Raw genomic sequence first — 26,667 nt, 5'->3', positions numbered from 1 at the left:
GTAATTTCATTTAAAATTATTTTTTAATCTTCTGTCATTTATGATTTGCGTGTATTTTTTGATGCTAAGCTATTACTTTATTTATGTCTCTTTATATTTTTCAGTGATGTCCTCTATTGTCGAATCGTTCTCTAATCATACCATTTTATAGGGATGTCTAAGGTCTTATAAATAAAATATTATTAGAAACTTGCTTTGTCTTTATGAATAAAATTCTCACTTGCAAGATTTGTCATGAAATTATTGATCTGATAATCATGTATATTGTTATGAATTTGAAGTATTGCTTCACTGAGCTTTAAGTTTCCTGGTAAGGAAGAAAATTTTACAGATATGATAATGGCATCTGAATGGATACCAATTCAATGACTTCCGGGCTTGATACAATTTTGGCGATAAAAATGAAGGATCCAAAATATTCGAGATCTTAGTAATTTTTCTATTAGGTGCGAAGATACGGTATCTTTCTAGAAGCTTCTTTGACTTGGCACAGAAAATATAAATAGCAAAATACAAAGCTGTTGTCGGTTAATCGCCTTAACAAGTCGGAAGACGTGAGCAGTTGAATTTAGCTCTAGTCTGAGCGCTTTGTGCTGTTACGGTTTTTATTACCGATTTGCTGCTTGTATATTGCTGTTTGCCACCTGTTATTACCTAGAAGAATAATTTCTTTATTTCCTATGTATTGTGTTTTTGTACAGAATAAAGCGTCTTTATCCTTTATTGAGCCTATTACACTTCTTCGCCATGTAACTCACGAATAAACTTTTACATTTTTTTATAACAATATTAAAAGAGACCATTAAATAACTGAAAAACATTTATCATAAAATTTTCTTTCACTCAGTTCTTTCTTATGATATTGTTCATGGTGATAGATATTTTTACATTCTAAATAAAAGCAATAATTTGATTTTTCAAAAACCTAAAAATCCGCTAATCTAAACTAGTCATTTCAAGAAAACCTACATAAAGTTTTGAATTTGAATTCATCTCATTATTTCGAATAAAACTTGGTCAGTTTCTCAGGTCGTTATCATCCGTATTTCTAAAATTCCTCGAAGAGCAATTGTCGCATATTAAGATGCATGGTCTGACATGATTGTTTATGCTCCACCTATTTCGAATTGGACTTAATAATTCTGGGAACTGTACCTCTTGTCGGTCGAGACGGTGAAGCATTTGAATGTCCTTATTGCATTTATACATATAATTATTATACGAAAATACTGGAGAGAGCTTTTAAAACTTAATGTTTGGTATTGTAAAGAGCGGGGGAAAAGAAACCCCATTGACTCATCATAAAATATTTTTTTTTCAAAAGATTGCACATTTTTTTTCCCGCATGAATTTTACGTCAAGATGCCTGGTGTAGGATAAAGAAGAGATTCAAACCTCTATTCCAAAACATTGGAGCATGGTTAATGTTTTAGCTTGATTCGTCTATCTTTTAATTTTAAAATTTACTTTTAGTAATTTAGCACTTTAGTATGGCATACAAAAATGTAATTAATATGGGGACAATGGTAACAATTAATACTAAACCAATAACCAATACTGAAACAATAAAAAGTAATATTATATAATATAAAAATATTTTTAAAAATTAGAGAAAAAAATTGTAAAATTGTAAATTATATTTTTTTAAATTGTTCTCACGGAAAAGCACATTTTTTTAATTTTAGAGTGGTATAAAATGATTGTTTTGTAATAATAAGCTTCATTATATGTTATTGAGAAAAAGCGTAACGATTTCGATTGTTTTTAAAAATTAAATTCTAATTAAAATTTCGAAACATTCTTTCATAATAATTTACTAATTCCCCTAAAAAAACTATGCGTTATATTTGATAGTTTTGTTGTGCATTTTGAATGATTTTTTGCTAGATATATGTTGCCGTATAACTTAATTTGCAATTAGTATATTGGTCTTTAAGCTTTATTATGTTTGCATTCCATCATTTATTTAATTCTCGTCTTTATGAATTTAAATATTAACGCATGAAGATCTTTAATATCTTTATGAAAATAATGATATTAATGAGGAATTTTTCAGAAAATAACGAATTTATGTTTGTGAAATCTAGTTATTAACACAAATCATGACTTGATTCAGTTAATCGAAACTCTTAAATATTCATCGATTAACTGAAGGTCGTTAATCGATGAATCTTTAAGAGTTTGATTAATGACATAACGCAACTTTTTCATTTAGAAAATCCAAAACACAATCGGCATCTCTGTTCCATAAGAATGTCTAAGTACTAGTAAATGTGATTTATGTTGTAGAAACCTGTTTCTTTCACTTTCTGAGAAGACTATTTTTTTATTTTACAAATGTTCATTATAAAAATATATTGTGACTTCTAAAATGTTATAAATAATATTGAATAGTGTTAGAAACATTAGGATACGATTAAATCTAATATTCTTTCAGTTCCTGTTTTTCTTTCGGTGCTTTGACCTTGAAAAGTGTCTATGAATGATGTTTAAATAATGTATTTTGACTCTTATTACTCATTCTTAAACCCTTCCTTGCATGTATACCACCTTTGCGTCGAACCGATGACATGCATCTGTTTAACTTGTCGTTGACCCTCTTATTAATGACCTTTCTTACTAAACTTTGCGTGTCTTTGGCTCTTCCATTTTGCTTCAGTGTGACGAGCTAATGTCAGTTTTGTTTTACACGTGAAAAAGTTATGCTACTTGAATATCAATTTGATTCTTAAGATGTTTTACATCTACTTTCTCTGTAATATTTGCTGACATTCTGTGTGCAGTTCATATTTGTCGACAAATGACATGCGCGAAAAGTTTTTATTTTATTCTCAATCGATTGTAAATCCTTCTGAAATAGGAATATTGTGCTGAAAGAATTTTTTTCTACCATTACAAACTATAGAAGATTAAATTTTGTATAATATGCCTTTATGATGACTATATTTAAAAGCAATGTTTATTTCATCTATAAATGCTGTATCGTTAAATTACCTTTAAGTTAAAATTCCGATTAATTTTTCCATGTAAGTAATTTTATTTGTGTTGTTAATTTTTCTTGTCTATTAAGCGGAATTTAAAATCTTTGCAATGGAGTCAGTTCAGCTTACATGACGTGAAGTGTTATCTCTTAACAGTTTAATTTCATGATCCATTGAACGTCTTGAAAAAGGAAATGCAATGACAGTGACAACTAATGTGTATTAAATTATTATAACTTAGATTTATCACTGACTTCATTAAAAAATATGCAAAATCTTCTGTCTTCCTTAACAGCTAAGCACAGAAGGTTATGACTTTACAATGAAATAAATATCCATGCAAATTGTGTGTAAAACACATTTTTATATCATTGTATAGGCGGTGTGACTGGGGGCTTGCTGGTTTGAGACCCGACTCCTGAAAAACCACCATCTAAATCTAAATCATCCTTTTAAATCTAAAAATTATTCTTGCATGTCTTCATAATAGAGTGTTAATATATGTAAATTACTTTATACCATTTTGAATTACATAATCAAATTGTAAAATCAGCAATTCAAGCTGTTCAATTAATTGGACTTTGTTGGTCTTTCGTTTTTTTCTGGAATTACAAGAGAGTAAGTCTTTTTCGAGTAATTTGTTTTTCCTCTATAATTGTTCCTAAATTGAAAAAGGAAAAAATATGTTTAAATTCTTCATTTTTAGCAGCAATTTTTATTATTAATTTACGAATTGCAATTTCAGTTATAATCATGACTTATTTGGTTGATTTTTTTATATTTTAAATTGATTAATTAAGGAAATCATTATATTTCTTCTTCTTTGATTAAAATGTATTCTCCTTGTTTGGTTTTCAAATGGTTTATTTTTAAAAATGATAATGTTGTAGTTTAGATTAATTGGAAAGATTAGGTATATGGATGAAAAATATAAAACATTTTTTGAGTATTGTGGTAATATAAAATGAGATATAATATGAAAAATTACAGTAATAGAACAGTGACTATTTTCTGGAATATGATTGTATCGTGTGGTCATTTCCATTTTTCAAAATATCTTTTTATAAAAGTTTTTAGACCATTTGTTCCTTTCATATCTCTCCACCATAAACTGCATACGAAACATACTGCCGAAATATTTCAAACTCTATAAACACTTTTTGTTTTGTTTTTAAATCTAATTTTGACAAGATATGACAGAAAATTCACTTTTTCCGAAGCTTTTTCTTTTTTGGAAATGACATTTCTTGCAGATATTTGACGCAATTATCGCCTTTAATTTTATTGGTATTTTTAATTAATTCTGCAGACGGTAATAAATAGAAGGTTAAGAGAAAAATCTGAATAATCTATTTTAATTAATCAATTTTCAAGCTTTTGAATAAAAGCGACTTTTTTTTCTATAAAAGGATTTCATTTCCTTTCGTCAAATATTCAATCAAATGATAAACAAAGAAAAGTGTGGGACGCAGTTTAATTGCAAGTCAAATATTTAAGTATAGAATAATCCTAAAGCAATCTATATCTTTGTTTTCTTTTTTTCATTTTGTGTGGTACTACAATTTTTATTTCTATTTAAACAAATTTTTCTTTGCTTTTGATTTATTTTTGATAGTTTTTTATGATATTTGTTGGCGTAGAAAGGGTTCAAGTTTTGGTGGGACTATTCATTATTTTTGAATTTATAAAATTAGTTGTAATTTGAAAATGAAGCTATTAGCCAAATATTAGAATGAGGCATTTCGTTAAAAAAATTATGGTGTACTAGAAAAAGGAAATATTTGGGTATATTTTTTGTTTTGATAATACTATTAATATATATAATTTATTACGGATACATGTAATAGATTTGAAAATAGGGTATTATATTTATGTGTCATATTATACTTTAATAGCAAATAAATGTTTTATTTGTGTAGATGTTCATTTAACCACTTAATATATTCTGAAATTGTCAAGAAAATCTCGGTGTGGTATGGAAGTTTGGAGAAGGGGGGGGGGGCAGTTCAGGTGTCATCCTCGTTATCTGACCGCGATTCAAAATTACGAGGTCCTTCCCAAAATAGCCCTAGTGTTGATCTAAAAAGAGACGTTCATAACACTAAAACTAAAAAGTGAAGAAAATCTTTTTACATCTGAAATACAGTTAATAATTTATTATTACATTTAATTGTTTTCTCATCACATGAGATATTCGTGCTCAATGACGTCTCGTCCAACCCCTGAATTTATTTTAAAAGCTTTATTTCCTCATTTTTAGCTTTATTTTATCTTTGTTCTTCATTTGGATATTTGGATATTTTTTCCACATTACTAGTCCGATAAACAAAACAAAAAAAAAAAAAAAATGGAAATAAGTACATTAATCAATGAATCAATAAATAGGCGATGTGCAAATTGAGGCTGCATGGAGACCAGGCCCAGAAAACATCAAAATTCGCTTACCACGCGATAGGTCTATAATAGTTGAAGACATTCGTCGAAAAAAAGACACGGCCATAATTTTCTTAAAATAAAATTAAAAATTTTGTTTTATTTAATGGTAAAACTGTTTTTAAGATTTGCTTTTTTTTTTTTTTTTTTGCGAAATTTTTTTTACATTTTTTATTTCTTTGTGAACTGTTAAGTGCCACTGTTCACATCTGATAAGGAAAACTGAGAAATAACTTCTAAAAATAGATAGGAATTTCGCATCTTTAATTCATACCGGCGCAATGAAATTAATAGAAGTTTTATATCATTAATGTTTTTTAGTAATAATCTATTCTAGCATATCATAAATGCCGCGAAGAAGATATGAAATAATTTTCTATCGGTTCACGTACAAAGTAATCGCATTTTCAATGAAGTACATTAGAACATGAAATCGTGCAACTTCAGATATCTTTCAGTTCATTGTTCACTTGTGAGTTAGTCTAAGTGACTTCTTTTGTCTGTCTTTTCTTTTTTCTTTAGATTTTTTTTTTTATTGCTTCATTGTCTTCTGAACATGGCACTTTCACTGGACTTTTGACTTGGGAAAGTTATAAAGTAAAGATTCTCTTTTTCCACTTAGTTTTTTTTCCTTCCTGTGTTCGTAATGCTTAATGTGACTTCCGTGGTCTTTTGGGGATCATGTGAAAGTCCATCAAATAATAAAAGGATTATTTGTCCACCAAAGGCATTGTCTGTCGGTGATCGACAAAAAGAAATTGATACTTTTTTTTTTCTTTTAGAGGTTTGATGGGTCAATAATGAAAGCAATGGAATTGACTCTGAGGTGAAAGTATGACTAAATCTTGAGTATTAAGTGAATAAATAAATATGGTCCACCCCCGACTGATTTTGGCATGGTTTGCCTTATTATGTATTGAATAGTAGATATATTTCATTATATTTAAAAATAACGAGCCAACTTCGGAAACCAAGAACATGATTTGCTTCTGACTTTAAAAAAAAAAGAAAATTTAATTGTAAAGTTTGAAGCCACAAATCTAATTGTTTTCACGTGTTTCTAAAAATGAGGCCAATGGTGATGTTATTAGGGCAATATCATTGAAAAAATGGAACTTATAAATAAAAATCTAAATTTTAACGTTTTTGAGAAAAAAACGTTAAAATTTCGATCAGTTTGTTGTTAAAAATAAATTTATTTAACTCCTTTTTTAGTGAGAAAGTACTCATTATTCAAGAAGCAACTATTTGTCAGAATTCAGTGACTCTAGATTCAACAGCCTGCTTTGTATAATGTTTTGCATCAAGCATATCGCAGTTTATAGATATATGCAGACTGTTAAAGTTATTATTCTAAAATAAATGTCTATTGTAATCAGATAAGCACCTGAAGTTCTGAGTAAGCATTTTAGCTTGTAACCAAGTAAATGGTATAATAGATTCTCACTTTTTAACTATTAGCATTTAATTTAAGAAAAATATATTTTTGTTTTTTTGTTTTTCCTTTCAAAATTGTTTAACTAGAAACAAACAGATTGAATTATTTGTGTTAGGTGTTGGTAACCTTGCCCCAAATAAATTTAACAGCTTATTATTTCTGCTTTAATTATCAACATTTTTCAATGTAAATTTTTATACTTTGTTCTAGTTGATTAATTTTTAGTATTTTATTTACCTATTGGAATTTTGCTTTGAATAAATGGTAGAATTTTATGTTAAAATGTAAGAATTTCGTACAGGTTTTTAATGTACTTGGCTCGTAGCAGTTTTTCTAAAAAGAGTAAGATTCTTTTCATCGCTTTGTGAATGTTAATAAATAAATAAGAAGAAAGAACTGATATTTGGCACCTTAATTTAACGTTGATGTCGACTGAATACATTTTTGGCACGGAATTTTCAGTGATTATGCATAAAAAAATTTGCTCTTTATTGACTGAGCTTTCATAGCTAATATTTGCTTGTACTTATTCATGGCCATCTACAATTTAATTTTGCTGCAGTGATTAGTAAATCAATGTACTTTATATTGTTAAAACGATCATCGCAAACTCTAAACCATTCGTTCTTGAAAAGGGACACATTTCCACGAAGTAAAGAAAAAATAAACTTACGGATTCTTTTAACTTGGAAATCTATTCAAGAGTGTGGGCGTAAATATTTAAATCAAAAGAAAGTTTATGTGATAATATTTATAGACTCGCTTATTTTGATTTTTGAGTTCGGTGAGATTTGTAAAATATTAATTAGATTTTAACTTATTAGATTGCAAAATATTAATTAGATTAGATTAAAAATCAGTCAAAATTTTGAAGTTTTTTTTATAGTTAATTCGGAGCATATAATCACTCTGGAAGATATTTTGCATTATTTTAAATTTAAAAAAAAAAAATGTTTTTCAGTGATAGTGTAGTTTTTTGAACGATTTTTTTTTCTCTATTTTAATTATTTTTCTAGAATATTTTTTGATCTATTTTACAGCTGTGCATTTTATAATAGATCAGTGTTTATACTAACCATTTAATATATGCACAATATATAATAATATCGTGCACATTGTAACGGCATTAGATAGATGCATTTGCATGTATATGTGTGAGCATATTATCATTGTTATAATAAAGAGTAAATTTTTAGAAAAATATAAAAGGTAAGAATCAATTCTAAATCAATATTATACTCGATGTTTCAGGCAAGTAGTTCCTGTTTATTTATTTAAATATATATTTAAGACCGAGTTCGCAAACATTTAAAGATCGTTTTATTGTTTTTATTTTTAGTAGTGTTGGTAATGTTATTTTAAAATAAGTGTGTGTGTTCTTTTGCTGGGATTTCTAATTAAATATAGTTCAGTATAGTTTGACGCTTAACAAAAATGGATTGGTGATAGCGAAATATTATCTCACGAATTCTTGACGTATTTAGATACTTTGCAGCCATTGTCAGTGCGTATTTTAAAATTCCTCTTTTAATAAGATGGTGAATTTAGTTTCAATTTTAGCATATTTTTAACATGCGCTAAAAATTGCAAATATTAAAACTGCTATGATTTACTTTGGATTAATATTTTTGATTTCGTTGAATTTGTGTTTGTTTTTATTTATTTATCATGACTCTAGATTGCATTCTCGTTTGCGCACAATATTATTTATTGAAGCAGATGTTCTGTTTTATGAATTTTATAATAACAAAGTAAATATAATGAAACATATAGAAAACTGACTAATTATATTTCATAAAATGTTAATATTATCCTTATATTTCATCATTTTTGGAATGCATTTTTTTAAATAAATATATTTATTTGCCAAGTGGGAAAATAAAGTTTTTAAATCGAGCTGCCTAGCGACCCTAGGCAGCTGCTTAAATGGAAACCTACCACTGTCTCAAATGCTGTAAATTAGTGACACGCCTATAACGCTTTGATTGTGTGAGCTAGTAACGCTAACCACACCTTATAATGTTACTGTAGGATGGTGCGCTGCCTGGGCCTCTCAGGTAAACCCACTATTGTGGATGACGTCAGGCAATTTGGTGACCTCGCATGATGCGTGAAATATAACTAGTTTTACAGCATATCCGCAGGAAATGCTTTCGTTTGTCCCGTCCGGACCTCTGGGATGGGTGAATGAATGAATGAAGTGGGTTTGCCAGTTTCGCACAGTATTTACTTTCTTTGTAAATAAATCGAATGTGGCATTCTGTGTGATTTTCAGGGACTAATGCTGAACATAATGCTTATGTTGCTGATCATAGTATGTCATTTAATTAACTTCCATCTGTTGCATGAGATTTATTCGTTGACTTTTTTTTTATTTATTTTTTTTTAATTCTTTTTTAACTCGCAGGTAATATTTCTAGAAATCTTCTTTCCTGTATACATCTGCATAATGGATTGGGATCCATCGATTTTTGCTTAAGAAGAAATTGCAATATAGCGAATTTTCATGCATTAGCTGTGATAAGTGAGATTCAGTAGGTTTATTCTATGAAAATGAAAAGCCCTTTTTAAATTCATTTTTTTTCCTTTGCTTTGGAATATGTAAATTAGTTTTAGTTAAACTGTGATAGTTAAATATTCATCCTTAAAAATTAAAATTTGGAGTTTGCGAATGCTGACGAAATATCGAAATTTTGCTAGCTGAAGATAATTAAAATCGATTTTGCTAGAATGTGCTGTTGTGAGTGAGTAACACATTCCTTCAAAAAAAAAAAAAAAGAAAGAAAGAAAAAAAGAAGAATTCGAATCTCTAATCTGATAATGTTTTAAGCATGATTCGTGTTTTTTATATATTATTTTTTTTATATTTTATCAGCATAAATTTTTGTTTGATTGTTGAAATATTCCAAGAGAGCATTTAATGCTTCATTTCTTAAATAAAATCTGTTGTTTTCGAAATTATTAAACGTGCTCATGCAAATCTTTCGTTGCAAGAAAAAAATTTAGAATGCATAAAACATTTAAATTATTCCAGAATCTTAAATTCCAATGATTCTTTAAATTGTTTTCCTCCTCCTTGCCCTCACTCTCTTCTCTACTTTTTCAAGATGAATAAAAGTGATTGAAAAGTCTTAAAAAAAGTAAAAATGTGCTAATACCTCATTTCCCATTTAAGATTTTCTTTTTCTTTTTTTCCCCTGCCTTAAGGAAAGTTCCTCGTGCGTTCTGCACGTTTACTGTTCATACTTCTATCTTTCCATCATGTTCTAATTTTAGAAGCCATTGAATTGCATTTACGAAACCGTAAAATGTTACGAGGATGAAATTACTGTTTAATGTTGCAATTTAAAAAGAAAAGTAAATGAATGATTTATGGATGGCATTTAGTGGAAAGGCAATTATTAGTTCCTGTGTGCATTAATTTAAAGCTGTTTACTTTTAAAAGAGGTTTAGAAAATTGTTTGAATAAAAAAAAATTAAGTATATATACATTTTGTATCCATGTATTTATCTAAATCTCTTTAAATTTCATTCTTAGATAAAAGTAATTTTAATGATGGTAATTTCCACACAGTTCAATATAGTTTAATTTTTAATGCCGATTATCATGCAAGAAAAATTTCGAAAGTGGTTAAAACTTTGTGTCAACTAACTCTATTTAAACTCCTATGTATTATTGTTTCATTTGTAAATTTTGCATAATATATGTATTGTTTGCCAACGTATTTTAAAACCCTCCGCGCTTTTGCGTATGTGTTAGGATGGGTTTAATTTATCAAAATAGGGATAACAGGATAGAGGAAAGGAGGGGAAGCTTACATCCATACTTATAATAAAGCTCGCGCGCGTGTGTGTGTGTGTTTTACCAGCTTTTCATAAACACAGAAATTTTATATTAAAGATTTTTCTTGCATTGAAAAGATTTTCGCAGACTGGCGACTGAAAATAAAATTTGAAACACATTCAAGAAATCCAGAAATCCCGACTTTTTTTAAAGCTATGAGAAATATGGATAATGCTTACGAGAAACCGACGATTCTTATCTTACAGAAATACTTAAGGCAGATTAAATAGCCCTAGTGTTGCTTCAAACGGGACGTTAATATAACCAAACCAAAACCAAACCAACTTAAGGCAGATTAGTGAAATCTTCCGCACAGATCCTGAAGTCTTTACCTACCTAACGGTCTATAAGCTCAAAACTCTCTAAAATGGCTAATGGACATACTGGGTCAATGGATTGAAACTTGAATAAATAATATAACTTTTTTTTTCCCCTGTTCTCGACATTTCTAAACTAAATTTTGCTGCATGCCAATTGATTAGTAATTTTATGTTTCAAAATTTTATGCGCGATATTTTGTTTTGTTACTAACTATTATTTTCAGCTGAGTTGAAGATGAAAGACTCCCTCATCTGGCTGTTTCCAAAGCCCTCCCCTCCCCCCCCCCCCTTCACATCAGCCAGTCAGTTTTCTCTCTATTTTACTTTCTCGTGTATGAAGAAAGTATTGTAATAGTCGGATTGTAACGAATCTCCTCTAGATTGTAACGAATCTCCTCGTTTCAAACCTCGCCGAGTCTGAGAAACATAGTTTTGGAGTCATACCTGTCTGTGTGTGAACATGATAATTCAGAAAATTCAAATGTAAAACGTCATAAGCATTAAACAGGCATGTTAGTATGGTCAATTGACTTTGGGAGGAAGAGTAGAAAAAGGTTTTGTTTATAAAAATTAACATCGTCTTCTGTTTTCTGAGATTTGATTCAGTAGCAATTGTACAAGTTGCGATTCTGGTTTTCCTCATTCCCTTTTACATCCTGTTAGATTCTATTATTATTTTCTCATGTGATGGGAAATTCCTGTTCTGGTATATATGTTTCGCAATTTTCCTACCTACATATACTCTGGATGCTTTTCTCAAAAAGTTCTCCAGGATAGAAATGTGGGCGAATCGACAGATAAAAAATTTTCTGTTTTATAACCAGAGGTTAGACTATTTCATTTGGTAATACAATAATTATATATAGTTCCTCTAATTTTGCAGAAAGATAAGTAAAAAATTGAAAACCGTTTCAAATTTCGTTCTCATGTAGACTGTAGAAAATAATTCCTGGAAACTTAAAACCAAAGCTTAATTAATGCAAGTTATTGAATGAAGAAATTACGATTTCTGCATGTTATAGGATGAAAGTTATTTTAATTTGCTAAAATTAATGTATACGAATTTTAAATTATACGAGGATTGTTTGGGGGATTGAACTCGTAACTTAAGTTTGCAATTAGATAGAGGCCACACCTGTGCAGGAATTCCACTCTTCCTACATCCTTACTGCATATGGAGGGGATAAAAATAATTTTACATATTATTTATTCACTAGCGGCTTTTTATAGCTATTTATTCGCCGAACATATTAATGTTATTTAATTTCACTGATATCTTTGATGCTTAATTTAATGTTCATAATTACCCAGTGTAGTATTTTTTAAGAATCAATTACGACATACATTAAAATAATATTATTTTAATAGCCTTACACTTGTATTGTTTATTGTGTTTATGAACCTTTGTTATGGAATTAAGTTTCGGGCAAAGCGGTATCAAAAATGTTAGTGTCCGGGTAATTTATCTCCTAATTGCCCGTTAGATTTTAGGTACTATATCTTTATCCCCCCCCCCCCTTTTATGCAGTTGAGGAGATAAAGAATAATATTTTTCTTCTTTAACTTTCAAGTTTGGAAGAACATCATCCTGTCAAATATTTGATGAAACAAAGAAATCTGTTTAATTTTTATTGCGTTAATGAAATGTATGATTGAAAATTATATATATAAAGAAACTTTTTTTAAAAAAATTTATCAAAATTCGGGGGGGGGGGGGCTGCTCAGCGTCTTAGAAGATAATGTTTGTGAAATTTTAAAATGGTTAAAAATTATCATGATTTCTTATAATATTTTTGAAATTTATTGTGATGAACATTATTTTCACTTCAGTTTTAATTTGTTAAAATTTTTTAAAAAAATGCTTCGAGTGGCACATTTTTATTCTCTCAGGTATATCATATCAAATTTGGTAATTCTAAGTCTGCCTAATCTTTAGAGGGGCAGTATATACGCACGATATCTCTTTTATTATTAGTAGAGATTGTGTGCAATATTTTGTTATTATTATTATTCGTATTTCGTAATTATAAAAAATGGTATATGTGCTCCTTTCCCCGTCAAAGGTTTCACTAATAGAAAATTATTTCCTTTAGTTTGTGACTACACAATTTGAGATTTCTGTGGAAGGTATGAATGATCAAAAGGTATGTTTTTACATCTTCTTTCACAAAGCTACAGGAAGAGCTTCATAAAATTAAACAATTTTCACTATAATTATAAAACATTACCATACAAAATACCAATTTTATATTTTTAAAATTAAATTTTGTTAAAATATGTCACTTTAATTTTTAGTACATTAATAGCGTGTTCAGGACAATTGATTGTAATGATACACGTCGTAACTTTCGCCTTGGTGTCCAATGCAATTGTTTTCTGTCAAAAAGAATTTTATTACTATTTATTAAAGAGAAATGTAAATGAAGTGAAATAGAGTAATACTGGCATTCAGTTCTGGAAATCTTCGTTTTTAATTTTTAGAGTTTTTAAATCTTAGAAATCTTTCGGTGAGTTGGTTTTCTCTCATTAAACTTTCTAACCATAGCAGCGGAGAAAAACTAATAAAACATTATTTAAGGTTTCAGTGTATTATAGGTTGCAATATTTCTTATAATATATAACGGAAATTGAAAACTATTGGCAATTTCTAATGAATAACAGATAATCGTTAGGTCAGCCCCTCCGCACTCTTTTTTAATGCGATGCCAACACCCTTTCTCTCCATTTTTGATTCTACGATTAGTAATTTCTTTGCTTAATCCACATCCATCCACTTATGACTATAAATATGAATAAGTTAATGAAAAATTTCTTTCTTCATTTTTAAAGCTGAAGGAAAGTTTCTTAGGATTTTTTTTTCATTACGTGAAGACATATTAATTTGATATTTCGAAAATTAAATAAACGATATCATTGATTGTTTTTTTAAATGTTTAACAATTGTTTTTTGTTATTTATATATATGTGGGAAAAGGCAACGACCAGCATTAATATTTGAAATATATTTATTAAGATTAAAGTACAAAGGACAAAACATTACTACATAGAACATAAAAGATACATGAGCGTGAGCTACACGTCTTGCAGTCTCACTGCCTAACTCTCGTCTGCCAATAATGGCGGGAAAGCATCACGTGATTAATGACGTGACGCAACATGGCCAGCATGGCGCCATACAGGATACGGGATCTGTCAGCGCTTCCCACATCGGCCATCATGACAGGATAGGCGACCTCGCCTTATGGTATACAGTACAATGAAGTAAATATATAAAACAAACAGCAAATACAGGAAAATAATTTGTAAAATTGAAATATTCACAAGATAAAACAAATAAAATAGTCATACCATCCGTGACAGCATAAGTATATAGCAATACAATAGCGTGCACTGGAAATATCGAATAACTAACTAAAAATAAAAATAATATTAGTGTTGAACATATAAAAATATAAAAACACAAAATAAACACAGAAAAAAAAATCAAAGTCTATATCGTCCAAATATACGCACACAAAAAGAAGGAAAATAGTTCTCTTTTTTCTTTAAGTAATGTTCAGTGTTTTCTTTTGAAACAAAATTTAAGTGATATGTTCTATATTGCTGGACCATGGTTTCATATATTCTGCACAAGTTGAAGTTTTTGATGGTCCATCGAAGAAATCACACTTTTCAACATCGTATGTGTCGTTTGCTTTAATTTTGATCACTTTATATGGTCCGAGAAATTTTTGTTTCAATTTCAGACCAGGGCCAAATTGAGTGCGCTTGATTGCGACGAGATCATTCAATTGAAATTTTTGAGCATGTTTCCTACGCAAATTGTAGGTACGGCGATTTTCTTCTTGGATTTTGAGGATTTGTGGTTTTGCATCTTTACGGAGTTCATCACGCTGTTGGAGAAATGCAGACTGGATCTCTTCGTTGACGATTTCGAGGATTTTTATATCATGCTCAGATTTCATTTTAGTTCCAAACAGAATTTCGAATGGAGTAGAATTGATACTTCGTTGAAATGTGAAATTAATAATTTGCTGAACGGAAGCAACATGGCTATACCATTTCTCAGGGTTTTCTATGGATAGCTTGGAGAGTACAGATATGATAGTAGAATTAAGTCTTTCTACCTGACCGTTTGATCTAGGAAGTCCAGCTGTAATAGCAATGTGGGTGATATGCTGATGTTCACAATATTCTTTGAATGACGTAGATGTGAAAGCGGTACCTCTGTCCGTAATAATCCTTGAAGGATTACCGAAAACTGATCTTTGGCATTCGAGCTTATTGAGAACTTCAGCGGTGTCGGTGGACTTGGTCGGGTAAAGCCACACAAACTTCGTAAAGGAATCGATGATCGCCAGAATATGCTTATATTTCTTAGAAGTGCTGGGAAGAGGACCCAAATGATCAATATGATATGTATGAAAGGGAGTATCGTCTTTGTCAAGTGGATGCAAAGTGCCATCTAATTTGCCACGTTTTCTGTTATTTAGAATGCATGTTACACAGTTGCGTATGCATCGTTCAATTTTCTCTTTCAAGTTCGGAATAAAGAATTCTTTGTTTAACATTTCCTGCGTGCGTTTTACTGCAAAATGGCCTCGTTCATGACAGGATTTAATAATGTTGGCCTGCATATCATCAGGTACGACAAATAAATCGATTCCGTCTAAGTTCTTATATAAAATGTTGTTTTTGACTATGTAGTTCTCGTAAGGTGCATTTTGAAGTAATGCTTTTATAGCTGTAATATGCTCATCTGTCTGTTGAGCTTTGAAAATTTGAAGATTGACACAGTCTTGAATGATCATGCAGCATGGGCTTCGGCTAAGAGCGTCGACATGAGTCATCTTTGAACCGGTTCGATGCTCTATTTCGTAGTCAAAATCCTGAAGGTATAATGCCCATCGCGAAATGCGGGAATTCATTTCTTTTTTATTTAACGTTTTGACGAATGCATTACAGTCAGTGATAATTTTAAAGTGTGATCCGAGGATGTAAATTCGGAATTTTTTAAGAGCTTCTACAATGGCGAGTACCTCCAGTTCATAGCTGGTGTATTTTCTTTCGCTGTCAGACGTTTTCTTGGACATATAATACACTGGATGGAATTTGTTATCATCTTTGGATTTTTGTAGTAGGACTGCCTTGATTAAAAATAGTTAAAACGGGTTTATCAGAAAGTAACTGTTTTAAGCGTAAAAACGCAATTTTTTGCTGAGCTTGAAATAGAAAGGGGCTGTCCTTACGAAGAAGATCACTAAGTGGTTTTGCTATAGTAGAGTATGAGGGAATAAATTTTCTAAAGTATCCCGTAAGACCTAGAAAACGTTGTACGTCTTTTGCATTTTTTAACTCAGGATAATTAAGAACGGCTTTAGTTTTGGAGGGTGAAGGGAGCAATTTGCCGTGTTCTACTACGTGACCCAAAAATTCAATCTGACTATGCAAAAATTGACATTTTTTAAAGTTTATATCTAGTCCATAATCGCGAGCTACTTTTAGAACAGTGTTAAGGCGTTCGAGAGCCTCAGATTCATTATTTGCTGGAATGACGATGTCATCCATATACGGGAGGACAATGCCTTTTGCAATAAGATCACGAAAAACGGCATTTATGTATCGCATAAAGACAGGAGGACATGAACTTAAACCGAATGGCATATAACGGAATTGAAATTGACCTGTATTTGTGACGAAACTGGTGTAACAACGACTTTTTTCTTTTACCGGCACATGAAAAAATCCGTTACGCAAATCGAGAGTACTGAAAATTTTAGCGTTTTGAAGACGATCTAAAATGTCATCAATTAATGGTAGTGGATAATGGTCTTTAACTAATTTACGATTTAATTTTCTATAATCTATACAGACTCTATGTTTTCCATCTTTCTTACGAACTACGACAACTTGACTAGCATAGGGTGAAGAACATGGTTCTATAATTCCATTTTTTAACCACTCGTCTATCTGCGCATTTACTATATCACGTTCGGCAAAGGGTAAACGTCGAGGAGAGTGGAAAATTGGCTCATCGTCAGTAAGCGTTATATCAAGTGCGATGTTCGTGGTTTTAGTTTTGTTAGGTTTATAGGCTAACAAAATCTGTTCAACCTCATTGCGAGTTTGTTTAGAAATATTCGGACCTATATCAAACGTGGGAGTTTCGGCAGAAATAGCCATTATAAAACTGTCAGTTTCAACAGGATCATCAGATTTAGAAATTTTGGAAAATACAACACCGTCAGGTTTAATTGTCAAATTAGCCTGATTTATTACGTCGCAACCTATTATTAGGTCATAAGTAGTACAATTATTAGGTACCACAGAAATAAAAACAGGAAAACTTTGTTTGTCAATAATAATTTCAGATTCAAAGGGACCTATTATTTTAGTTTGGGAAAAACCGAATCCAGTTAGTGTCATCTTGTTATTCGTCAACGGCGGCGATCCTAGTTTAATCCATGCAGAATGTTTGAGAAGTGTCGAAAAACTACCAGTATCGACTAATCCGGAAAGTGTATTATTAAGAATAACAACCTCTTTATGCATATTCGACGGAGAATGCAATAAATGTAAAGTGTTGACATTATCCCGTGGGGTAGAACTGTCATTCCGAGTAGTACGATGACAATCGGAAGATTTATGTCCGAAAAAATTACAAGAAAGACATTTAGGACCACGATTACGATTAGGGCAAGACTTTGCGATATGTCCAAAATCGTTACAGTTAAAACAACGCGTCTTACTGTTAGTCGGATTACTAAGATTCAATTTTGATTCTCTTTGTTGGACAGGGATTTTATGTATTGTATCACGTCTTTGGCCGTCATTAGCATATCTAGAATACGACATCTTTGAATTATTTGCGTTCATTGCACTTACGATAGTTTCGAAAATTCGTAATTTTTCTTTAAACTCAGAATAACATTGTGCACCGTAAAGAATAATTTTATCAGAAGGAAAACCCTGTATCCCATTTATTGTGTATTGAATAACAGAACATTCATCAATAAGGGTTTCAGACTGATTCGCAATTTCACGCATGGCAATAAAATATTGCATAAAAGTTTCATTCGAGCGCATTTTACGTCTTTCTAGTTGTTTATGTATTTCAATCGAAGTTACTTTATCGGAAAATTCATTAATGAATGCACTTTTAAAAGCATGATAGGAATTTAGATTTCTTTGAGAGAATAAAAAAGATTTAGCTGCGCCGGAAACTAATCTCTTTACAAAGATTAATTTTTGTTGTTCGCTTAAAGAAGGAAAAAGAGAAAAATTCTCTTCAACATCATAAAAAAAACTTTTAATCGAATAGGAATCATTTCTTGTGAAGTTTCTGCTACTACCACAGAGATCGCGTAATAAAAAACAAAACTGAAGGTTTATTTCATTCATCGTTTGTTTATTCGAGGGATAATTTTCGAGTGATTCCCTTTTGGCGCCAGTAATTAATGCCTGACTGTTATTTATTAATGTTTCGTCTGAAGTTACGGGGATGGGGAAGGAAGAATTATTACCCGTATTACTCATAGAGCTGTTATTAATAGATGAAGTTTCGGTTTGAGAAACCTTTTGAGGAGACAAAGGTTTTTCTTCTGTTTCCGATAAAAAACTAATATCTAGCGAGTTCTGAAATTCATTTAAATTTGTTAGGGCTTTAAAAATATTTTCACACAAATCATCTTTGTTACTTTCGTTTACTTCTAAATGTAATAAATCAGAAACGGAGATAAAATCAGATAAAGAAAAATTATTCAACAACTCTTGTTTATGTTTTTCTACATCTAAATTTTCAAATCTTTCAAAATTTCTCATTCTTTTTCGAGAAGAATGGTCAAAATTACTGTAACCTAACACAGAGTTAAGCAATTTTACTGAATTAGTTTTTGCATATTTAAGGGAGTTAGCGATTAATTGAATATCGCCTAGTTTTAAAGACATTGTAATGAATTAAAACAGAACTAATGCACATTCACTCGGGATTAAAATTTAAAGGGAGAATTAAATAAAGGGAGAATGAAAAATGTACTATAAATTACAAACTTGGGAAAAAATTGCGCCTACCTGGTTGGGAGCAGTCGAATTATTCACTCTTAAAAGTTCCTTTTTTTTAAAGCAGCCAGTATATGTCAGCACAGTTGCACAAGAACACGAAGTAATTGAACCTTTAACGTTTCCACTTGAATCATATCCATCCAAAACGTGCACTAACGTCCATTAAAATATCCACGGCAAAAATCCACTCTTATCAAAATTCTTAGCATCAATTTAACGTCTTAAATTGTACTAACGTCCACAGCTTTTCAACAATTTGGCGGGATTTGCTAGGGGTATTCACGAGAAAGGCCGAGCCCCCAAAAATGTGGGAAAAGGCAACGACCAGCATTAATATTTGAAATATATTTATTAAGATTAAAGTACAAAGGACAAAACATTACTACATAGAACATAAAAGATACATGAGCGTGAGCTACACGTCTTGCAGTCTCACTGCCTAACTCTCGTCTGCCAATAATGGCGGGAAAGCATCACGTGATTAATGACGTGACGCAACATGGCCAGCATGGCGCCATACAGGATACGGGATCTGTCAGCGCTTCCCACATATATATAATTTAAACTCAAACGTATATGGCACGGAAATCGAGCTTATTACTAATTGTCAAATTGCAACTGCCAAATATAAACAACACATTATATGAATTTCAGACTGCTTCATTCATTGAAAATTTTTATAGCTGTACTGAATCAAAGCCTTCACTTAGTTAATCAGTGGAGTTACAAAATTATTAGAAGTTAAAATATTATTAAATAATATTGGAAATGTTCTGGAGATAGTTCGTTTTGCCACCAAAGAGGACATTCATTCAGAGGTAAAAAGATATAAAATAAATCAATAGGCTTCAAACAAAAAGTTCAATCAAGTACAAAAATAGGCTTAGTCGCTGCCAGATAAGTAATCGTGGTAAAAGCTAAGATTAATGTACCGTTTCTCTCCAATCATGTTAAAATCGTGCCAATCATCCAAAAACTCTCTAAAAGTCTTCAATCGTGCGTTATATACCAGAAATGCTAACAAAAGGTTTTAAAACTTACAACAAAAAATTGTTGCGAATATATTTGGCGTGAAATCTCTTTAAAACGTTTCAGTTTTGGCGTCCGTATATTAAATCTAGCCCTAATTGCTAGGATTTGCCTACCGGAATAGGATACTCATATTTTTAAAGACAGTTATCTTATAAAAATGCTTTTTGTATTATCTTAAGACTAAAAAAATTACCTTTTTAATTATATCAATTTCATTTTCGTACAATTTTTCATTTAATTTTAATAATATATTTAATTCAATTTGATACACTATCTGAAATAATGTTTATATGGGATTCAAACTCTCGGTCAAAACATTCAAGCACATACTTTTGCCAATCATTCAATCCGAAGTAGGATTTTCCTTTCTGCTTTTATTTAATATTACACTTTGTTATTTGCCGTAAACTTCTTAAATTTAATTCGTGTGTTTTAGTCGTAACAAATTACAAAGTGAAATGTTTTTTTTTAAAGAAATGTATCCATAATTAAATTCATCTATAATTTAACAGCTTAGAGAGTCAGTAATCTAGGCGAACAAATGGGTCGACAAAGGCAGATAATATATAGATAAATCTGAGATAAAAAAAAATCATGTGATTTCTCTTTTGGAATTACCATTTGTTGCATTAATATATCAATGCACATTATATAGATACTACAATACACTTCTCCTTCTGTAAACATTACTAGAATTGCAAAAATATCTTTGTGTTCTTTGTCTGTCCCTTACTTTAATTATATTCTTCCAGATATTTCCATCCCAAATGCTCTTGCAAATAAATTACTGTGAAGCAGCGTTCATGTGGACAGAGTTTTTCCGGAAAAGAAACGCCACCCCATGATCATAGCCTCCCTAATTTTCATCCATTCTTCCGAATTTTCTGTATTTCATTATTCACTTATTCTCAATCCGGCGTTCCACTGGCCCTTTTCTCCGTCTTTACACTTCGTGGCTGTAATAAATTATTCATGCATCGAGCTCAAACTCACTGTTTATTTTATTCGTTTTTTCTCCATTCCCCATCCAATTTAGTCCAACGCCTTTTTCATCTCGCCCTTTGGTCAGCGGAGAAGATTTTCTTCTTTTATTAAAGCAGACTCTTCTTTCCGAAGTTTGCGATTTTTATGAGGACACCTATTTCCGAAGGAAATAAAGTGGCTAGGAGAGTGATAACGACGAGCCATCGTGAAATTGCTAGTGATTTTTTTTTATAAGTGTATTTTTATCATATGAACTTGATTGGGAACTTGATGTCTGAGGCTTTTAATGTGATGTGTTGTTTTAAGTATGTTATATAGCAATGGACCACTGAACTTAATGTCTTTTTTGTAAACAAAAACCAGTTATTTTTGAACTACCTAAAGATAGAGTGAAATAATCTTTTGATATGATATCCTGATATCAATTTGAAAGTGTTTGAATGGCGGTTCGAAGCGTTTGCACTCGTAATCAACTTATCCATTAACACTTTATTATTGCAAAAAAAATGCAATTAAAAAATTTGATACAATTTGCCTTTAATCAAATCCACATTTTTTTCTCCTTAAGATTTTTTAAAAAAAGGATAATGTTTATAGGTTGAAATACTGTCTGCAATTAGGAACATACATGATAAAAAAAATCGCACAAAAGGCTCTACATGCTAACTAAATTTGACTGAATTAATTTTTAAAAATTTATTTGTTTGCAGTTTGGTAGTGCGAAAATTTTAATCATATGATTAACTAAAAATTAATCATATTTTATCCTTTTTCCTTAGTATCTGTAAGGCTTATTTTTTTTATAAAAAATCATTTATATATCATTTTAAAATTTAAAAAGTTTTCAGTGATATTAATTTTATTTCCATACAATTTAATTGCACAATTTTAATTAATTTTTAAAGATATTTTTAAGTATATTTTACAACAATGCTTTTCGTTGTTTTGGCAACTGCATTTTAAAGCACGAGTGTTGCAACGATTAAATATGCTTTACGGGTGCATTTTATTGTTGCTACAGTTAAATTTAAAAAAATTAGCGAATCAGTTTTAAAACAAGATCATTTGAAATGCTTCATATTCGGCACTTCTTTAATTTATTTGCTTTTAGCATTTTAATAACGTAATTTACTATTATGATTTTCATGTGTTTTGGAATTGAATTATTCTAATTAATATGAATTGCTAACTGTTTGAAAGAAAAAAATTGTTTTCTAATTAAAAAATAACTAATTTCCTCACAAACGTGAATTTCGTAGAAGTTTAAAAATAAAAGATGCACGGCTAATTAAATTTGGATCGTATATATTTAATTTAATTAAGCACGTATTTGTTTAATTAAATTGAGAATGTATTTATTTAATCTATTTTGTACTTGGAAATTTACTAATTGCAGAATCTTGTTAAATAAAAAAAAAATTCTGATTCATGCTACTAGTAGAGAATTTTTATAATTTCATTAAGGAGAATAAAATGAATGTTTTATATACAATAAAAATTGCTAATGAATTTTTTTTTTGAAGTTTTCGTATTTTTTACCTTTTTTTTCTGCTAATAACATTATTTCATTTTATTTTATTTATTATCATTGTGCTTCACATTCTATAGAGTAATTTCATATGATTATTTGACTCCGCGAGGTCCTGTAACGTCCTTTCTGGAAGCTATACAAAAGTATTTAATTTCGTAAATCTAAATTTGAACCATTTTCAAATGACGAGAGCGATACTTAAGCAGGTAATCCCCTCCTCAAATTCCGCACCACAACAGCTGGAGAGCGATTTTACGACCGACGGATATTTAATTTAAAACTGACCACGTGCACAGTGAATGTTCGTTAAATAGAATCTCGTATCCGTGGGAATTGATTTAAATATTCATTATGATTAATTTTGTTGAAGCGATTTGATAATATTTGGATGATTTTTATATAGGTTGTCGCTGAAGTAAATTCTTTCAAGTATCATCTAATGTTTCTTATATTGTTTCCTAAGTGTCGTTAATCTAAAAGTAAATAATCAAATATCACCTACGGAAAAATGAACTTATTCTTGCGATAGCAAAGAAATACAGAATAATAAACACGCCAACAATTTTAAATGTAAATATAAATTTTCTAATCATAAAAATTAACTACTATTAAACATATATTATTAAAATCAAAATAGTTATTTGTTTTGGATCGCATTTTAGGAAAAGAATATCTCATACTTTATTCGTTCAAGCACTATTTAATTTTGATTACAATTTCGCATGCAGAAGTGAAAATATAATCAGTGGATGTCACTTCGATGAAAAAGTTTTTTGATCTTTTACTTCAAATACTGAGCTTGGTAGTCGGCACTGTAGCGTCTTAGGGTATAAAGCGTTCGATTATAAAGTCTTAAAACATATACTTTATTTATTTAATTCGAAAACTGCAGTTAAAAGTTAAACATTTTTCTGTTTATTTAATTTCTTATATAACTTAATGCTCATATCTTCCAGATGTCGCGAGCAAGTCTAGATGTGTCTCACGCTGTCTGTTTCACTTTGACTCGACCAGATGTCACGAGTCTTTAAAAATCTTATGAACCGGATGTGCTTTCTAACGCATAATTTCCGTTTTTATGCACACACTAAATGGATAAATATGCCTTCCAACCCAAGGCACCGTTATTAACGGACACTTTAAAGTGGGAGGTCCACTATTTGGCGACAATACCTGCTTTTGCTGCTGATCTGGCATCCGCTTTTATCGCCAAGCGGTGAAAGCAACCCTTTGCTCTCGATGCTGAGAACCGCATCCGCGTTGCCCTAAAAGATCTCCTACCTCCGCCAGTGGCATGTTTTGTGATGAAAACGAGACGAGGATGGCTTCTCAGATGTGAATGATGGGAGTGTAGGATAGGTTTAAATGCGTGTGTGCTCGTGATATGAATCTGGAACTTGGGGGTCGGCTATTTTTTTGCTTCCGCCAGCAAGCGCAAAAGTATTGGAATTTGTGGGACGAGAATTTTGAATAGTGTTTGATTACAGCATTGGATGGGATTAAGAGGACAGAGGTGAGATATGGTCGCATTATTTGTTTATAACTTTTATTTAAATAATTTAAGTGAAAAATCTATAATTAGAACTAGTAAGCTATAGTTAGAAGTAGTGAGTTGTAATTGCAACTACTACTAGATTTTATAGTGAGTAAACTATAGAGTTCTAGAAATGTAGATTGTAAAAGTAATGCAAAAAAAAAAAAAATCTATTATTTATATATATTGTAAAACTAGTTTATGTTTTTGTATATTAACTTACATAATAGAAAACATGCTTCATGTACATTGAGTATATATAGCTTTATTTAATGTTTTCAATTATGTTTGCCCGTTTGTAGGAAAACTTTAGATTTCTAGATTAGTGATGTAGATTTTTACTTTTCTCCATAATTATAAAAAAATGTTTTCTTATGGCAGATTTTGGAATAATTTGAGTTTTTAAATGTAGCTATTTTTTTAATATTTTGCTTAAAAAATTCTAATACTGGTTATAGATTAATCTTACCTCACTTAAAAATAACAAAATTGGATTGAGAATAGAATTTAAGAATTATAGAATTTAATTTATTTTACAGTAATTAAAATAGATTCGAAAAAGTTGCAAACATGTATCATGAGATTATGCTAATTAATGAACTTTAAGTTAAATCATTATTAGAGATTCAGAATTAAAAATAAATTTTGACGCTAGAGGTGTGTCATATTAACTTGTAATCTGTTTGTCTGTGGTTTTTAAATATTGCACTAAGAACTACTCCGAAAGTATTAAAAGGATAGTTGTTTAACTTCCTTAAAATTATTGCAGATTTCTAGAATTTAAAAAAAAAAAATCGTTTTTGCAACCTAATCTTATTTATGAGGAAAATTTTTTGAGCGAGATATTAATTCAAATACAAATTAATCTTGAAGTAGGTAATAAGAAAGAAAAAAAGAATTAATCCTTAAAAACTAAACCTTTATATAATATGCATGTTTTGAGTATACAAAAAATAGTTTCTACAAAAGTTCGTAGATTATATTTTAAAAATTTATTCTGAATTAAATATTTAGTTCAGAGTGCAATTTCTTATATTTTTTTAATTTAATAGGAGGACCTGTTTTAAAAAAAAAGTGTAATTCAGTACTATTTATGGAAATTCCTTATTCCATTATGTATATTGAAACAGCGACCTTGAATGAGGTAATCATAACACAAGACATCACGATTATGCATATAACCTTGATTATATGATTTTAACTGAGATTGAATTGTTTTCACTAGAAGCTATATGAGAATTATTGTGGATTCATCTCTCAGTTTTGCTTTGATAAGGCATTTGTTTACTGAAAAATAAATGTCAAAAAGAATTTTTATTGACAGAGAATTATATTTTATTATTAGCATAAATGTGCAAATAGAGGTCTGTTTAAATTAGCTCAAAATTAATTTATATTTTTTTTAACACAAAGCAATCAGAATAATAGGAAGTATGATTGTATGCGAAATTAGGAATTTACCAAGAATATTTATTTGAAAAAAATCTATGGTAACAATAGAAATTGAAATGTCAAATCTAAGTTGCTCTTTGCATTTTTTTTTTCAGGCTTTTCGATTTATAAGGTTTTATAATCATTTACAAATTGAGTAGAAATGCGCATGCACTAGTATTCAATTAAACATTTAAAATCAGTCAAAAATAAAAATTAGATTTTATGGGAGATTTTTAAGAAATTATACATTTTAATTTCTGCTAACTTTAAATTGTAGCTTCCATTGGAAGAGTTAGGGAGATGTCGATAAATGAAGTTTGAAGGTATTATAATAGGCATTTATTGGAAACAAATAAAAGAAAAAGTAGTGCATGGAAAATTTGAATTGATTTGAATTTTTTTCAATTATATATTTTCTCTATTGATTTTCTTTTTCTATATCGTATATCGCATTTCTTTAAATCAAAAAATTTGTTTAGTAGCATTCTTTCGTGATTACCGTGAAAAAGAAATCTCAGTTTCTTTCCTTTTCTTTTTTTTAAGTTAAAACTTAAATATTTAAGTTTTTTTTTTTCTGAATTCCTCCCTCCCCCCCCCCCCTATTTTAATCTTATTCCAATATACATTGTTGAATAAGCTGAATTATTTAATTCTAAACATTCCTTTGTGCATGAATTGCTGTCATTTTTTAGATAAGAAACTTACAATGCTTTACTTATTTATTTACTACAACGGATATCCCGCTGTGGTATGCTAACATAAGTCATCATTTGTTCTCGTTCTACACTATGAGTTCGGTTAATCTCTTCTTAATTGTAATGATAAGGCTTAGAGGTTTATATTGAAATAAACGGGAAGGCACATTTAATAGAAATATTGAATCAGGAAATGCTGACTTTGGCTTATGTCAGCATTTTATTAAACTGTATTACATCAAACAACCTTTGTAAGAATTTTAAAATTATACACTGTCATCCTGTTCTTTGAGGAGATAAGATGGTATCTTCTTCGAAGATTATCGATGTTCGATAAGATGCATTTATAGATTACATTTAATGTGACATTTTTCCATGTT

The 26,667-nt window shown here is 30.1% G+C and overlaps 1 protein-coding gene across 3 annotated transcripts in view; it reads left to right on the top strand.

The window, feature by feature from the left end:
• The window catches only part of LOC129980952 (ecotropic viral integration site 5 ortholog-like), a 173,746-nt gene that overhangs the window by 14,379 nt on the left and 132,700 nt on the right, over positions 1-26,667 (top strand). The window contains exon 2 of one of the 3 annotated variants that reach the window (XM_056091470.1): positions 13,110-13,160. The exons of 1 other annotated variant lie outside the window; for it this stretch is intronic. In XM_056091470.1, the coding sequence (XP_055947445.1) occupies positions 13,150-13,160 (11 nt within the window). In that variant the 5' untranslated portion in view covers positions 13,110-13,149. Of the gene's footprint in view, positions 1-13,109; positions 13,161-23,842; positions 24,138-26,667 lie in introns of those variants that run through there. One more of the 3 variants, XM_056091469.1, reaches the window with a different exon arrangement.

The sequence above is a fragment of the Argiope bruennichi genome, chromosome 8, assembly GCF_947563725.1.
Source record: "Argiope bruennichi chromosome 8, qqArgBrue1.1, whole genome shotgun sequence".
NCBI lineage: Eukaryota > Metazoa > Arthropoda > Arachnida > Araneae > Araneidae > Argiope > Argiope bruennichi.
This window is presented reverse-complemented; position numbering and strand designations above follow the sequence as displayed.